This window comes from Pristiophorus japonicus, chromosome 6 (genome assembly GCF_044704955.1).
Source record: "Pristiophorus japonicus isolate sPriJap1 chromosome 6, sPriJap1.hap1, whole genome shotgun sequence".
NCBI classification, from domain to species: Eukaryota; Metazoa; Chordata; class Chondrichthyes; family Pristiophoridae; genus Pristiophorus; species Pristiophorus japonicus.
In genome coordinates this window covers 19,720,489-19,737,390 of record NC_091982.1, presented here as the reverse complement: position 1 = coordinate 19,737,390, position 16,902 = coordinate 19,720,489, and the positions used below count along the sequence as shown (strand labels likewise).

At 43.5% G+C, this 16,902-nt stretch overlaps 1 protein-coding gene across 1 annotated transcript in view; it reads right to left on the bottom strand.

The window, feature by feature from the left end:
- The window catches only part of las1l (LAS1 like ribosome biogenesis factor), a 107,248-nt gene that overhangs the window by 33,971 nt on the left and 56,375 nt on the right, over nt 1-16,902 (bottom strand). The window contains exons 8-12 of the mRNA XM_070882689.1: nt 15,658-15,743; nt 13,620-13,832; nt 11,631-11,778; nt 7,503-7,840; nt 4,178-4,328 (exon numbers count right to left, since the gene is read on the bottom strand). Coding sequence (XP_070738790.1) covers nt 4,178-4,328; nt 7,503-7,840; nt 11,631-11,778; nt 13,620-13,832; nt 15,658-15,743 — 936 coding nt within the window. The remainder of the gene's footprint in view (nt 1-4,177; nt 4,329-7,502; nt 7,841-11,630; nt 11,779-13,619; nt 13,833-15,657; nt 15,744-16,902) is intronic.

The following is a 16,902-nucleotide window of genomic DNA, read 5'->3' as shown; positions in this document are numbered from 1 at the left end:
CTCCTATTTCTCATCTACATGTTGTCCCTTGGCGACATCATTTGAAAACACAGCATCAGTTTCCACAAGTACGCTGATGACACCCAGCTGTAACTCACTACCACTTCTCTCGATACAGCCACGGTCTCTAAATTGTCAGATTGCTTGTCCGACATCCATTTCTGGATGAGCAGAAATTTTTTCCAATTGAATATTGGGAAGTCAGAAGCCATTGTTTTCGGTCCCCACCACAAACTCCGTTCCCTAGCCACTGATTCCATCCCTCTCCCCAACTTCTGTCTGAGGCTTAACCACACTGTTCACAACCTTAGTGTCATATTTGACACTGAATTGAGCTTTCGACCACATAGCCACAGCATAGGCCCCCCCTAACAGTAGCTACACTGCAGGACAGAGTATAAATTAGAGGTACTGCAATAATCGAGGGCGACTTTAATCTTCATATAGATTGGACAAATCAAATTGGCAAAGGTAGCTTTGAGGACGAGTTCCTGTGTACTTGGGACAGTTTTAAAAAAAAAAAAAATACGTTGTGGAGCCAACCAGGGAACAGGCTATTTCAGATCTGGTTATGTGTAATGAGAAGGGGTTAATTAATGATCTCATAGTAAAGGAGTTCTCTAAGGAAGGGTGATCATAACATGATCGAATTTCCCATTCTGTTTGAGGGTGAGAAACTTGAGTTTGAAACTAGTGCCTTAAAACTAAATAAAGGCAATTACAAAGATATGAAGACAGACTTGGCTAAAGTGAACTGGGAAAATAGATTAAAAGATAAGACGGTAGATAAACAGTGGTAGACATTTAAGGAGATATTTCATTATTCTCAACAAAGATATATTCCATTGAGAAAGAAAGACTCTATGAGAAGGATGAACTATCTGTGGCTAACTAAGGAAGTTAAGGATGGTATCAAATTGAAAACAAAGGCATACAATGTTGTGAAGATTAGTGGTGGCCAGAAGATTGGGAAAATTTTAAAAACTAGCAAAGGATGACTAAAAAAATAATAGAGGGAGAAAATAACAAGGAACATAAAAAGAGAGAGTAAGAGTTTCTACGAGTATATAAAAAGGAAGAGAGTAGCTAAAGTAAATGTAGGTACCTTAGAGGACGAGACTGGGGAATTAATAATGGGAAATAAGGAAATAGAGACTTTCAGCAAATATTTTGTATCTGTATTCACAGTAGAAGACAATAAAAGCATCCTAATAATAGCAGAAGATCAGGGGGCAAAAGGGAGGGAAGGAAATGAAAACAATTATTACTGAAGAAAAAGGATGAGAAGTGGCTGAAGAGATTGTGAATGCATTGGTTGTAATCTTCCAAAATTCCCGAGATTCTGGAAAGGTCCTAGTGGCTTGAAAAACCGCAACTGTATCGGCCCTATTCAAGAGAGGGAGACAAAAAGAAAGAAACTATAGACCAGTTAGCCTAACATCTGTCATTTGGAAAATGCCGGAATCCATTATTAAAGTAGTAGTAGCAGGACATTTACTAAGTCAAGATCACCCATCACTCCTGTGCTTTCTGACCTACATTGGCTCCCAGTTAAACAATGCCTCGATTTCAAAATTATCATCCTTGATTACAAATCCTTTCATGGCCTTGCCCCTCCCTATCTCTGTGATCTTTTCAGCCTCACAAGCCTACAAGATGTCTACGCTAAGCTCTGGTTACTCCCTCCCTAAACCTCTCCACCTCTCCCTCTCTTTTGATCATCTGCCTTAATTTCTTCTGTGGCTCGGAGCCAAATTTATTCAAGAGGGAGTTAGATATGGCCCTTGCGGCTAAAGGGATCAAGGGGTATGGAGAGAAAGCAGGAACAGGGTAATGAAGGAATGATCAGCCATGATCTTATTGAATGGTGGTGCAGGCACGAAGGGCCGGAAGGCCTACTCCTGCACCTATTGTTTGTGAAGCGCCTTGGGACGTTTTACTATGTTAAAGGTGCTATATAAATAAAAGTTATTATAATTAATAAACTTGTTCCATAATTTATAGCCTAAGCCTACAGTCCAACAGTGATAATTCTACTTTGTGCCAAAGTCTAAGAGATAGCAATAGGGATTGGAATTATCCGGCAAAACCCCTCGGCCTACTTATGGGCATATAAAGGTACACTCCAAATCACAGGAAGCAAGGGGTCACTTACCGGGGTGATCTTTGGAATTGAGCATAAGGAAAGTATCAGAGTTAAAAACCCAAGACCAGAAAAAGGGCATAACAAATTGCAGGAAATGCAGTCATCAATTTTCTCCCCAGCACTCCTGAATATATTAACTCTTTGCTGGGGCATAGTTCCACCAGCATCAGTAGCCTCTGGCACCCACTAGCATGCCAAGCAACCTAAAAATGGAACAAACCTGGTTCCACAGTTACCTATTTAAAATATCAATAATACACAAGAGTAATTAAAGGGAGTAATCTTATGCCGACTTTCAAATTAGGTCATAAACTGGGATGCAAAGTTTGAAGATGTTCTAACTATAATGAGAGACTACCTTGTAATCTGACTCAGGAATTCATCATCTTAAACTTATTCAACCTACCAACACAATGGGCCCAAGTTTCCACTTGATTTGCGCCTGATTTTTAGGAGCAACTGGTGGAGAACGGACTATCTTAGAAATCGCAATTCTCCACATTTTTTTTTCTGCAGTTCTAGTCAGGTAGAACAGTTCTACTTTGGAACAGAATTTTTTCTTCAAAAGGGGGCGTGTCCGGCCACTGACGCCTGATTTGAAAGTTTCCACAGTGAAAACGTACTCCAAACTAAAGTAGAATGGAGCAAGTGAAGATTTTTGTAGAACTGAAAAAACCTGTTCTGCACATTAAAAAATCAGGCGCAGGTTACAAATTAGGCGTCCAGAACGAGGTGCGGGGGGGGGAAGGGAAGTCATTAAATTCTACAATCAATCCTTATTTATACTTCGACAAATATTATACAAATAAATCCAACCTGAATAAACATTTATAAGCAAAGAAAAGATTAAATAAACCATCTTCCTACCTGTGTGAAAGTGCTTCAGCCATCGTTCGTTCCCGTGGGGGGTGGGGAAGGAAACTGCCGTTTGCCGCCGCGGAGGGGAGGGAGGGGAAGGACACAGCGGTTTGTTGCCGCGGAGGGGAGGGAGGGGAAGGAGACAGCGGTTTGTTGCCGCCGCGGAGGGGAAGGAAACCGCCGTTTGCCGCCGCGGAGGGGAGGGAGGGGAAGGAGACAGCGGTTTGTTGCCGCGGAGGGGAGGGAGGGAAAGGAAACCGCGGTTTGTTGCCGCGGAGGGGAGGGAGGGGAAGGAGACAGCGGTTTGTTGCCGCGGAGGGGAGGGAGGGAAAGGAAACCGCGGTTTGTTGCCGCGGAGGGGAGGGAGGGGAAGGAGACAGCGGTTTGTTGCCGCGGAGGGGAGGGAGGGGAAGGAGACAGCGGTTTGTTGCCGCGGAGGGGAGGGAGGGGAAGGAGACAGCTGTTTGTTGCCGCGGAGGGGAGGGAGGGGAAGGAGACAGCTGTTTGTTGCCGCGGAGGGGAGGGAGGGGAAGGAGACAGCGGTTTGTTGCCGCGGAGGGGAGGGAGGGGAAGGAGACAGCGGTTTGTTGCCGCCGCGGAGGGGAGGGAGGGGAAGGAGACAGCGGTTTGTTGCCGTGGAGGGTGGGGAGGGGAAGGAGACAGTGAGAAGGCTGCAAGAAGCCTCAGTGCTGATGGCAATGTGCTTTTATTAAAAAATGTTCAAAAATTAAACAGCTACCAAGAACTACAAAAATGGCCGTGTGCCAATGTTTTTTTCACACTGAGCATGCGCGAACGCTCCAACGCGCACGCGCAGCGTTGCCGGCAGGAAAAAAACTAATTTAAATAGTACCCGCCCCCTCCCACTTACAAAATCGGCGCGAGTGTAGGCTCCGCCCCCCTGGGCGCCGCGCCAAACAGATAAGGAGCTGCAAAGCGCTCGAGAATAGCGCGTTTTTTTTCTGGCGCCGTTTTAGGCGCGAAAAACGGGCGCCCAGCTCGGAGGGGCGCCCGTTTTTTATCCTGTGGAAACTTGGGCCCATAAGGAGGCCACCATATTTAAACAAAATACTGTATTGTTAACCAGCAGGTTGTTCTTCAAGCTGCCCACTTGCTATCATCACCATGCATCTTTCCATACATTGGCAACTGTAACTAGAATTGATCTTTTACCTTATTGCAGTATTATGAAGATCTAGGTTGTCCTCTGTTATTGGCTGATGCAATACAGGCATCATGGTGTAATTGTCCACCAATAGGTAGTTTGGGTCTTCTCTCTGGCCTGGTACTTTACCTAGAGGGTAATCCTTCCATGCAATTTGATCTACAAAAAAAAAATAATCATATATTTTAAACTTTACTGTAGGACCATTACTCTTTGATTGCATACATCTTTCACATAACACAGAATACAGAACTGAAAAAAGATGCCAATGACAGAAAACTACCACCAAAGCAACTATCCCTTCTTGGGACTAAAGCTTCCTCTCCTGGAAAGAGGCTTATTTTGTCCTCTTGAATGCACCAATTCTGGCTTGAGCATTGCGCCACAGCTGTTAGCAGCCTTCTGGTACCTCATCTAAGTGGCTATTCTTCATGCAGGGGCTAGACAGTGAGAGTCAGTATGCTGTTTGATTGTGGAGGGCATCACCGGCAAGCCTGATCTTATTCTCACAGGACACCAAATCTTGTGTAATTTCCAGCAAGTCACTAGATACCAGTGGCTGATTTCTGCCCCCCACCTCCCAGTTCCATAGCACCAAGCCCAATTAGCAGCACCCTAACTGCTGCCCTGATTGAGATCAGCTAACTCAGCAAAGATCAGAAAATAAAATTGGGGACCTTTTGGTCTGTCTGCCTTTGTGCTGCACCAGAAAGTGCTGTTACCCACTACAACCAATAGGAGAGCTTGAATGAATGAGCTATTTTCCAGAGGAAGGAGTTATTATAATATATGGTAATGAAAAGTTACAACACCACAAAAGCTTTTCTGCAGAGGGGGATCTTGGTACAGGTATGTGCAGAAAATCTCTAGTGGAAGAAATGGAAGCAAACATTAACGATAGATAGATATTTTCAACACTGTTCTCCAACCTGCAGCACAATACATGAGATGGGAAAGACATGGACCCCAGTTGAGCGCACCTGTAATCAGGACAGATTTTCCAAATTGAAGGCTTTACTTGGCTAATAGATCTCTGCAATAATTACAGATAAAAAGCAGGGAATGCCTCCAAGAAGCAGCGCTACAAAAGCAGTTCAATGAGACCTTTTTAAGGTTAGCTCACTGCACGTGCATAGATCCAGCATAATGCTCCTTCACCGTACCCAAATATTTCCTATTTTGTAGATGATAATATAATACAAGTTCATCTGGCCATTATGGCAAATCTCTGTTTTAAAATGGCATGACCAAACATACTTATCCTAGGAAAGTGATTTGACTTCATCTATTTGATAACACAAAGCTCTTTCTAGATCCACACAGTAGAATAGACATTTTGGGCTGGAGTTTCCTCCAGGGCAGTACCGCTGCCAGAGGTGGATCAGGGTGCGACTTTCACCCACCTCCCAACCCCATTATGACCCGAACCCATTTTCCTGGGTCAGATTCAATCATATATGCAGGGTACGCTCCCAGTGCGATCAACTACTCTGCAGAGGGAGCCTGTCACTAGAACAGAGGGAAATACTGTGGTGCTGCAGGAATGTACTCACTGCAGCACCAGAAAGGAAGAGCTAGAGTTTAAAGAGGAGCCTCCCGGAGATATCATCAAATTGTTATAACAATAATTTTGACTGAGCTCTAGTGCCCTGCCAATTAAGAGTACAGAGGTGAGAGATGGGGGAAGACGTGGTCAGGACTAGGTCCTCTCATTGGCACTCTTTCTGCCACTATCTACGAAGTCCCACCAACCCGCCGTTGGTCTTGCAGAGGGTCAGCAGTGCTGCAACGAGAAGGATGGAAAAAAAGCGTATGGTTGCCAAAGTTCTGCCCTACTATCTTTGGGGGGGGGGGGGGGGGGGTGGGGAGATGGGGAGACTTGTCAGGTTTGATTTATGGGCAGGGATTGAGCATTTGGCCTCCCTGTCCCATATTCCCTGTGCACCATTCAAGCACCACTCAAAAACAGGCAGTTTGCTGAAGGAAAATCCTACCGTCCATCTCCAACTTATATAAAGATTGATGAAAAGCAGGGAATAGTGACTTCTTGTTAGAAATAAAATGATATCACCACAACTTTTCTTCTTTTTTCCTCCCCTCCTGAAGATACTAACAACTGCCAGAGTACAGTTCCAGAGATAGTTCCAGTACTTTGGTATTCTTCATGTGCAAAAGCAGCAACTATTGGCAGGCCACCTAACCATGAAGAGAATCAGAGCCAATTCAATCCTGTCCTCACCTGGCGTACACTTACACACAGCTTCTTGCGTCAGTCAGTAAGTAAGTCAGAAACAGAAGCCCTGGCTTATTTTTCCCTTCTAATCAGGAGGTGCTGTGATCAATTGGACAATTATATGCCAGAATGGCTGCCCTGTCTGGAATCAGTGAATTCAGCTCAGACTGGGAACTGAATCCAAGGTCTTAATTATGAATTAATACTACACTGGGCAGTGTCTTTACTCAGTCTGCAATAGGGGAGCCCAATTAACATTTTAAGTAATGTAAAAATGGATGTATTTTTCCCTTTCATTACAAACTTGGATTGTCTGTCTGCTCCCAGATAAAATAGCGAGGACTTAATATAATTATATAAGCTAATTATTAGCAAACTACACTCAATGTCTACCATGCCACTCACTTAATGGTCAGTCTTGCAGGGAGGGACAAGCAGCACCGATTTCTATTTTAAAATCAATGTTAAAACTGAGGAATTTGAATAACAAAAGTGGTACAGTGATGAACTACATTCATTTTGTATCACTATAATGATTTAACCTGTGATTAGGATGAAATGGGTCTGCTCCTTCAACACAGATTTTGGATTTACAAGTTTTAAATACAGTAATTATATCAGTGGGTCATTAGTTGTTGAAATTATCAGATTGGGATTGACTAGAACCATGTTGACATCACTCAAGTTTAATTTCCTCTGGAAACACTGCTTAACCTGTTTTACATAAAGTTCGTTTGTGACCTATCTTATTGCAGACATTAATTTGTTTATTTGAACTGAATAAGTTTAGTAATCATTCTGTGTGAAATGAGTCTCGGACATCTCAACCTCAGAGAGGCCACAGAGGTTGGAACTATTAAAATAGCACAACTGCTTTTGTGAGGTTGGTGGCGAGACACAGTAGAGGGAGTTTTAGTCTGCGTTTTCCATGCTATACTCAACCAGGGAGTTTTTGATGCAGTCACTAGGTACCAACATTTTAAAGTCTTCCATTCCCCGGTACTAACATCCTGCACTTTAACAAGCACATTTACAAAAATATAACCATTTGAAATATCAACATAAACTGGAATAAAAGCATCTCAAAAATTCTAGCACACCTGTGCATATCTGCCACACTGATCCCTCCAGTGCTTGAATCTTTTCTGTTAACACCTCAAGGTTGACTGTTTGTACCAGTTCCTCTCCAGAGGTATGGACCATCACTGGTTCAGTGTCCTTTCCGAACACAGTGTGCACAATACCAGTTAACTGGTTTGGAGACTCAGCTCTACTCTTCATTGGGAGGTTTTCCACGGTGTATACTGGTAGCTGGCCACGGCCAATGGGAAAATCAGAAATGCTGAAAGATCCTGGCTCCTGAATGTATATAGAACACAGCTGAAGCAGTTTCTGTTGTGTGGCAATGGGTAATGGAGAGTCCATGTCGGTTAAAATCCTGAAATTGTACAGCAAAAGTCAGGTTTTATTTTGGTTTGTTTTGTATCAGGATTATGAGACTGTGTTTATCAGCTTACACAAATACATATGTAAAATAGCAATCAACCAGTAGACCTTTGTTGATCTGCTATAAAAAGGGTTTCAGACAAGAACAAAAGATTGGTAAATTGGTAAGGAGATAATAGAAGCATAAAAGGAAAGATTAAAACGTTTTTTTTCCATGCAAGGGGTTATTAGGATACGGTATGTCACAAAGCCAAAACCAATTTTCAAGTAAAACTTGCGATAATCAGAATTGATTTGAAGTGGAACAACACAATAATAGTTTTTACATCCAATGTTAGTGGGGACATTTACCGCACAGGAGGCAATTCAGCACACTGTGCCTGACTGGCTTCTCTTTTTTAAAAAAGCTATACTTAGTCTCATTCCACTGCCCTTCCCCATACTTTATTAAAGTTTTTTTCCAAAAATTCTCCTTGCTTCTGCCTTTCTTCTTTTGATGATTTAAAATGTATATCCTCTAATTGCTGACTCACCAACCATGGCAAATAGTTTTCATGACTTACTTCATCAAAACCCCTCAATTTTGAACATCTCTATCAGATTTCCTCTTAACCTTCTTTGTCCTATTGAAAAGAGCCCCAGATTCTCTAATCTTTCCTCATAACTAAAGCCTCTCATCCCTTAAAATCATTTTAGAGAATCCCTTCTGCACCCTCTCCATGGCCTCAATATCCTTCCTAAAGTAAAGCATCCTGAACTGGATACACTATTCCAACTACAGCCTAAACAATGATTTGTATAATTTTAACATTACCTCTTTGCTTTTATATTCTATAAACCTTTGTATAAATTAATATTCCATATTCTTAAAAAAAATAACAGCTCCACCAACTTCTTCCACTTTTAAGATTTGGATATCTAAACCATCCCATCCCCCATACCCCAAGTCTCTGCTCATGTACTCCAGTTAAAGCTTTGTCATTTAGTGCATGGATCCTCTTCCTTATTTTTCCACCCAAAATGAACCCCCCTCACATTTCTCCAGATTAAATTTCATCTGACATTTATCTGTCCAATCTGCTAACCAATGCCCTTTTGAAATCGCTTAGTCTTCTTCACAGTTAACCAGACTCCCAATCATTCATATAAAACCACACACACAGACACAGACACAGACACAGACACAGGCACACACACATCCCAGCCCGCTGCCGGATCCATCCCGCTCTGTAGAAGGGATTTTACGTTGATGGGGCTATGCCCACCCAGCAAGGTAACTGGCCAATTAAAGGGAAGCGGGTCTCATGGTGTAATTTGATAACACTTCATCAGCCAGTTTCCTTAAAGGGATCATGTCCACATTGATTTCGGCAGTTCTGCTTCGGTGTTCTACAGCACTGAGCTGCTGCAAACACTGCACAAAGGTGCACAGCTGCACCCAGGCTCTCCCATGATTCCCTTCATTAGCTTATGGAAGGAGTCACAGCACGCAGGGAGGTTTTCTTCTCTTCCAATGCGTGGAAGAGGCCTCCCTAGAAGACCAATGCAGCCTGGTTGCATTGCACAGGAGGGCACAAGCAGGGATGTCATCAGGAGGTCCAGGCTGCGGTGGCGCAAACCATTCAACGATCTCAGGAGATCACAAAATGTTACTGCAAAGCTACACTCAACCTCATCCTGCTGTGCCACTCATCACATCCCCATCACTTTGCCTTCTGAACCCTACTCCTACACATGCTTATTGCAAACATTAATTTGTTTATTTAAACTGAATAAGTTTAGTAATCATTCTGTGTGAAATGAGTCTTGGACGTCTCAACCTCAGAGAGGCCACAGAGGTTGGAACTATTAAAATAGCACAACTGCTCTTGTGAGGTTGGTGGTGAGACACAGTAGAGGGAGTTTTAGTCTGCGTTTTCCATGCTATACTCAACCAGGGAGTTTTTGATGAGAGAGGCAGTTCAGAGAAGGTTCTCTAGGTTGATTCTGGAGATGAGGGGGTTGACTTATGAGGAAAGGTTGAGTAAGTTGGGCCCCTACTCATTGGAATTCAGAAGAATGAGAGGTGATCTTATCGAAACGTATAAGATTATGAGGGGGTTTGACAAGGTGGATGCAGAGAGGATGTTTCTACTGATAGGGGAGACTAGAACTAGGGGGCATAATCTTAGAATAAGGGGCTGCCCATTTAAAACTGAGATGAGGAGGAATTTCTTGTCTCAGAGATTTGTAAATCTGTGGAATTCGCTGCCTCAGAGAGCTGTGGAAGCTGGGTCATTGAATAAATTTAAGACAGAGATAGCCAGTTTCTTAACTGGTAAGGGAATAAGGGGTTATGGAGAGCGGGCAGGGAAGTGGATCCGAGTCCATGATCAGATCAGCCATGATCGTTTTAAATGGCGGAGGAGGGGCCATATGGCCTACTCCTGCTCATATTTCTTATGTTCTTATGAGAGTTTGCTCTGTACTTGCAAGCTGCATAAATCTCAATCTGTCTTCCAAATGCAGTAAGCAACAGCTTTTAACCTTGGAAAGTGAACACTCATGAAATGGGAGCTTTTATAGACCATTTGCAGCTATCAAGTTAAGAAATCATCCCATGCTGACACAACACCCAATCTCCTTACCGGACATGATCCCCGAACAGCGGGCAAGCCGTTGGTGAACGCTTACAATCTAAAATGAGCTTAAAATAGTTTTTAAGTGCCTATTAATAATGTAAATTGCCTCCCCCGCCGCTTGGTGTCGGGTCTGTTCAGCGCTGACAGACCCCACACCTGGGAGACTCTCGTGCAGGCGGGTTGACAGCGCGAGACTCCGCTGTCAATCATTTCAAATTTCACAAATGACCCGCCTCCAATCCTGCCCTCTCAGTAAAGTTTGGCCCACGTTCCTTAATTTTACCAACAAGCTATGAGGTACCTGAGCAAACACTTTTTGAAGAGCTAGCATCCACTGCATTTCTTTTATCAATGTATTCCTATTTCTTTAAACTACTCTTAAATTTGTCAGACACTATTTACCTCTTACAAATCCATGCTAGTGTTCTTAATTTATGTCTTTCTAAATGAGTATTAATTTTATTGTATTATGGCTTCTAAAAACATCCTAACATCCACGATGTTAGGCTGACTAGTCTATAGTTATCAGGTTTATCATTTTCTACATTTTTGAACAAAGCTGTTAAATTAGTAACCTTCCGGTCCTCTAGCATAATTTCCATATGCAAAGATATTTGAAAGATTTTAGTAACAATCTTTGCTATTTGCTCTCTTGACGCCTCAGTATTCTAGAATACTTTCCCTCAGTATTGTAGAAAGTTGCAATCAGGAATAAGTACCTTTTCCACAGGCAAGATCCACCAATTATTTAAGTACTACTTCCTCATCAATAAATATCCTACGTTACTGCTCCAAATTCTTCTCTTGCACCCTTTTATTCCCACTACCACAGTTTTCTGTGCAAAGTACTCATATCACCACCAAGCATTCATATTACAAATTTTCTTCATTTCTAATCAACCCCACATTTTGTTTTACTATCCTTTTAAGGAATTTGTAAAATATTTGCAATTTCCCTTCAAATTACATTCCAGTCTTTCTTCTAACCCCCCTCTAATACTTTTGTTTCCCTCTCTATTCAGGGTGATATTCTTTTATATTATTAGTCCTGAATTTGTCAAATGACTCATTTTAATTTTAGTTTGCCTGCCCATCGAAGGAACTCATTGCTGCATCACTGTTACATGGGAAAGAAAGGAAGCAAGAGCGATTTACACTCACTGTTGAAGAAGGTGAGGTGTAGCCTGACACGGTGCTGCAAGACAACCTTCTAGAAGATCCTGCCAGTCCAGGGGACACTGAATTAAAAACAACTGCCACATGCTTCTTTTTATTTTCTGGCTTCGTGAAAGGCCTCTCAGTCTTTTTCCTACACAGAAAAAGCGTAGTACAATATAATGTGATGATAGTCAATTCCTTAAACTGCTTTTAAAGGGCACTCATCCTAAACAGAGCAGTTGGAAAGTTAGTTTCTGTGACTGATCATTTTCATGTCTGGTTAGATATTGTTGTTGGCACCAAAAGTACCATAGAAACATAGCTTATAGTCCTCAAGACCATTTCTATATTAAAGGTGATATACGTGCAAGTTATTGTTGTCGCAAACAAATTTTAAAAAACACTTTGGCTTTGCGTCTTGTGAAAAAAAACCTGGAAAGATAGCATCAATAGTAAAATGTGTATTTACACAATACATGGGTTGCCTAGCAGTTTTTTTTGTTTTACATGTTTCTAGTGCACCAAGTTTCTAATGTGATTACACACCAACAAATCCCCTCCCAACAATTGCATGCTATCTTCCCAACAGTTCACTGTCTCTTGACCTGCTGGTCCTTCTGCTTTACTCTGTCTACCACTTTCCAATTCAGAAGGCTCCTGTAGGGATAAGTGGCCTAACTGAAGCTCTTGAGATTTTTAGACTCTGGGCAAAGCAATTTAAGTTTCCAGTTTATGGAGCATGACACTTAATAAATCCTAATATTACGGAATAAAGCAACAGAGACATCACCATTTAACTGTAACTATAACCACATATAACTGAAATCTTGTGGACAACCAAAGAAATTGGAAACACTTCTTTCTGCTCCTATTTAGCATTATGTCAATGTAGTCGCAGTGGAATGGGCTGCTACAATTGGCCTTCTCTGAAGTGACATTTTCCCAGAAAAAGTGATGTTTTCCTTCAATTTGTTAGGTCCTGCTGCCTATATCAAAAAGATATATTAAAAAATTGCACTCAGTCATCAACCATATCTCCTGGTGTCAACCGGCTACAAATTAACTGCAAAATGTTTTGAGTTAATTAACATCAGGAAGTATGATAAGTGATACAGCTGCATCACAAACCCAATCAAATCAACTTCTTAGGCAGTCCCTTGGAGTCGAGGATGACTTACTTCCACACTAATACGAGTTCTCAGGTGACTGATGAGTCCAATGTGAGACCTACAGTCTCTGTCACAGGTGGGGCAGAGGATGGTTGAAGGGACGGGTGGGTGGGGGGCTTGGGTTGTCGTGCGCTCCCGGCGAAGAGACTCGAGGTGTTTGGCGCTTTCCCGGACGCTACTCCTCCACTTTGAGCAGTCTTGGGCCAGGGATTCCCAGTGTCGGTGGGGATGCTGCACTTTTTCCAAGGAGGCTTTGAGGGCGTCCTTGAAGCTTTTCCTCTTCCCACCTGGGACTCGCTTGCCGTGTCGGAGCTCTAAGTAGAGCGCTTGTTTTAGGAGTTTCGTATCGGGCATGCAGTCGATGTGCCCGCACCACCAATGTCATTAACACTCACTAGGAATGTTTCCACAGGCACAGCAAACCCTCCAGTGCTTCACCCAAGTAGCCATTATTCACAAGTGAGTCTAACAAGTATTTGAAGCCAATTCTTCATGGAGGGCATCACAGCCAAGCCCAAACCTGTTCTCATCTAATGCCCACACAAGTATTTTCCAGCTGGAGTCAGTGGATTGCGATCTGGCCGATTTTCCCTTCCCCTAGCCCAGGAATACCGAGACCAATTGTAATAACCCATTCCACTGTCACTACGTTGGAGATCAGGTAGCTCAGTACAAACTGGGAATCAATCCTGAGTGCTCTGGTGTATAGGGCTCATTTACATAATTCCTGATTGAACAATTGGAGTCAGGAGGCCTGGGCAGGGGTGGGAGGGGGGAAGAAAGAAACCCATAGGTCCTACTGCAAGATAGATAAATAGCATACCTGCTTTTGTATTGGCTGCAAGTATCTCTGTGATCCAGCCCGTAACATACTGTATCCTCAGTCCTGAAGTGTCACAGCAAAACTTCAGCTCAGTAAACAGCTTTTCTAGCAGCACTGGTGTGAAATATCGAGAGTGGAGGCACTTTAAAAGAGGCTGCCAGAAGCGACAGAAGGTTCGAGGAATTCCAGGATTCGACAAGTCGACAAACTCTCCTTTAACAATAAAAAAGATAGTTCAAACTTTAAGGTTAGAATAATCATGCTGAAATAAAATAAGAAATACAAAAGCAAAATACTGCGGATGCTGGAAATCTGAAATAAAAACAGAAAATGCTGGAAAATATGCAGGTCCGGTAGAATCTGTGGAGAGAGAAACAGAGTTAACGTTTCAGGTCGATGACCTTTCGTCAGAACTGGAAAAAGTTAGAGATGTAACAGGTTTTAAGCAAGTGCAGCGGCAGGGAATGGAGATGGGGAGGAAAGAACAAAAGGGAAGGTCTGTGATAGGAAGGAGGGCAGTAGAGATTAAATGACAAAAGGTATGATGCTGTTGTTGCTTTGCACTTTGTATTTATATAGTGCCTTTAACATAGTGAAATATCCCAAGGCACTTCACAGGAGTATTATGAGACAAAACATTTTATACCAAGCCACACAAGGGGAAATTAGGACAGGTGACCAAAAGCTTGGTCAAAGAGGTAGGTTTTAAAGAGCGTCCTGAAGGAGCAAAGAGAGGTAGAGAGGTGGAGAGGTTTAGGCAGGGAGTTCCAGAGCTTAGGGCCTAGGTAACAGAAGGCAAGGCCACCAATGGTTGAGCGATTATAATCAGGGTGCTCAAGAGGGCAGAATTAGAGAAGCACAGACATCTTGGGGGGGCGGGTTATATAAGAACATAGGAACAGGAGTAGGCCAGACAGCCCCTCGAGCCTGCTCCGCCATTTAATACGATCATGGCTGATCCGATCATGGACTCAAGTCCAATTCCCCGTCTACTCCCCATAACCCCTTATTCCCTTATCGTTTAAGAGACTGTCTATTTCTATCTTAAATTTATTCAGTGTCCCAGCTTCCACAGCTCTCTGAGGCAGCGAATTCCACGGATTTACAACCCTCAGAGAAATTTCTCCTCATCTCTGTTTTAAATGGGCGGCCCCTTATTCTAAGATCATGCCCATTAGTTCTAGTCTCCCCCATCAGTGGAAACATCCTCTCTGCATCCACCTTGTCAAGCCCCCTCATAATCTTATACATTTCGATAAGATCACCTCTCATTCTTCTGAATTCCAATGAGTCGAGGCCCAACCTACTCAACCTTTCCTCATAAGTCAACCCCCTCATCCCCGGAATCAACCGAGTGAACCTTCTCTGAATTGCCTCCAAAGCAAGTTGTGGGGCTGGAGGAGATTACAGAGATAGGGAGGGGCGAGGCCATGGAGGGATTTGAAAACCAGGATGAGAATTTTGAAATCAAGAGAAGCGGAAGTGAGGTAGAGCTGGGTGTCATCAGCGTACATGTGGAAAATGACGCTGTGTTCTCGGATGATGTCGCCAGGGGGCAATGAGAAATAGGAGGGGGCCAAGGATAGATCCTTGGGGGACACCAGAGGTAACGATGCGGGGGCGGAAGCAAAAGGAGATTGTAATGGGACAAGTAAAGACACAAAAGATGAGTCTAGAAGAGGTGTAAATGGGAATGGCAGAATCATCATCAGCTACCATCTGAAAAAAATAGGAGCAGAGGTTATGGTACTTTGAACTTAATGTTGTGTCCAGAAGGCTGTAAAGTACCGAATCAAAAGATGTGGTACTGTTCCTCGCCCTTCTCTACCTCTTTCCTCCTTCAAGACACTCCTTAAAACCTATCTCTCCGAACAAGCTTTTGGTCAACTGCCCTAATATCTCCTTATGAGGATCTGTTTCAAATTTTGCTTGATAACGCTCTTGTGAAGTGCCTTGAGATATTTAACGACGTCAAAGATTTCTATTTCAGTAGGATATGGAACAGAGTGCAAGCAGTTTTACAAGTCTGTTGCTTTACCTGGGCACTCAATGTTTAAACATTTCAGCTGTTCCTCTGTGGGAATAAGGAATCCATCATCCAGGAGTGCTTCCACCACCACCTCTCTGTAAATTTTTAAGAGAATCATGTTACAATTCTGGTTTCCATTCAACAGTCGAATTTCTGTTCAAAGAAAAAAGGCAAATTCCATAAACAGACCTGTGTCCCTTAGAACTGAAACGTCTGGCATGAAACATCTAGATAGTGTGCCACAAATCAAGAATTACAATTTTCTACACACTGGAGACTAGTAGGCTTCCCAACCCATTTTCCTGTCCACTCCAAAAGGCAGAACACCAGTCAGACCATTTCATTTAGACTAAAACTAAGAACAGAATTTATTTCTGAGCATATCATTTACACAGATGCAGAAACACAGCATATAACTAGCACAATACCTGACTCACATAATGTTTACACTACTCTAAAACTTTTGGGCTCAATTTTCACCAGGAGTTGCTCTGTTTTTTTGGGAATAGGCTGCTTTTTCTGGCCTAACTTAAAAATCTCCAGTTCCCCCAATAAGCTTGCACCAGCATAACTCACTTAGTTACGTTTTTTTTACTCAAAAGGGGGCATTACCAGCCACCTACACCAGTTCTGGCCATTTAGGCAACTTTGGCCAGCTAATAGTAACCCTTGCGCAGAGTTAAAGAAATCAGCGCAGGTAAGGAAATCGGAGGCCATTCGGCCTGGGATAGGGGCAGGAAGCGGAGAGGACACGGACCAACCAAGCCTTAGGAAACAGACTTGCAAAACCATCCTTCCTTCGCACAATTAAAATAATAAGAAATAAAAAATTAAAGTCCTACCCTCAACATCAAACTGCAATTCATCTTTCTGCACTCAGCCCGGGAAAGCAGCGGACTGGTGCCGGAGGCCACTCGGCCTGGGCTAGGGGCGGGACAACGCACCGGGAGGCCACTCGGCCTGGGCTAGGGGCGGGACAACGCACCGGGAGGCCACTCGGCCTGGGCTAGGGGCGGGACAACGCACCGGGAGGCCACTCGGCCTGGGCTAGGGGCGGGACAACACACCGGGAGGCCACTCGGACTGGGCTAGGGGCAGGACAACACACCGGGAGGCCACTCGGCCTGGGCTAGGGGCAGGACAACACACCGGGAGGCCACTCGGCCTGGGCTAGGGGCGGGACAACACACCGGGAAGCCACTCGGCCTGGGCTAGGGGCGGGACAACACACCGGGAGGCCACTCGGCCTGGGCT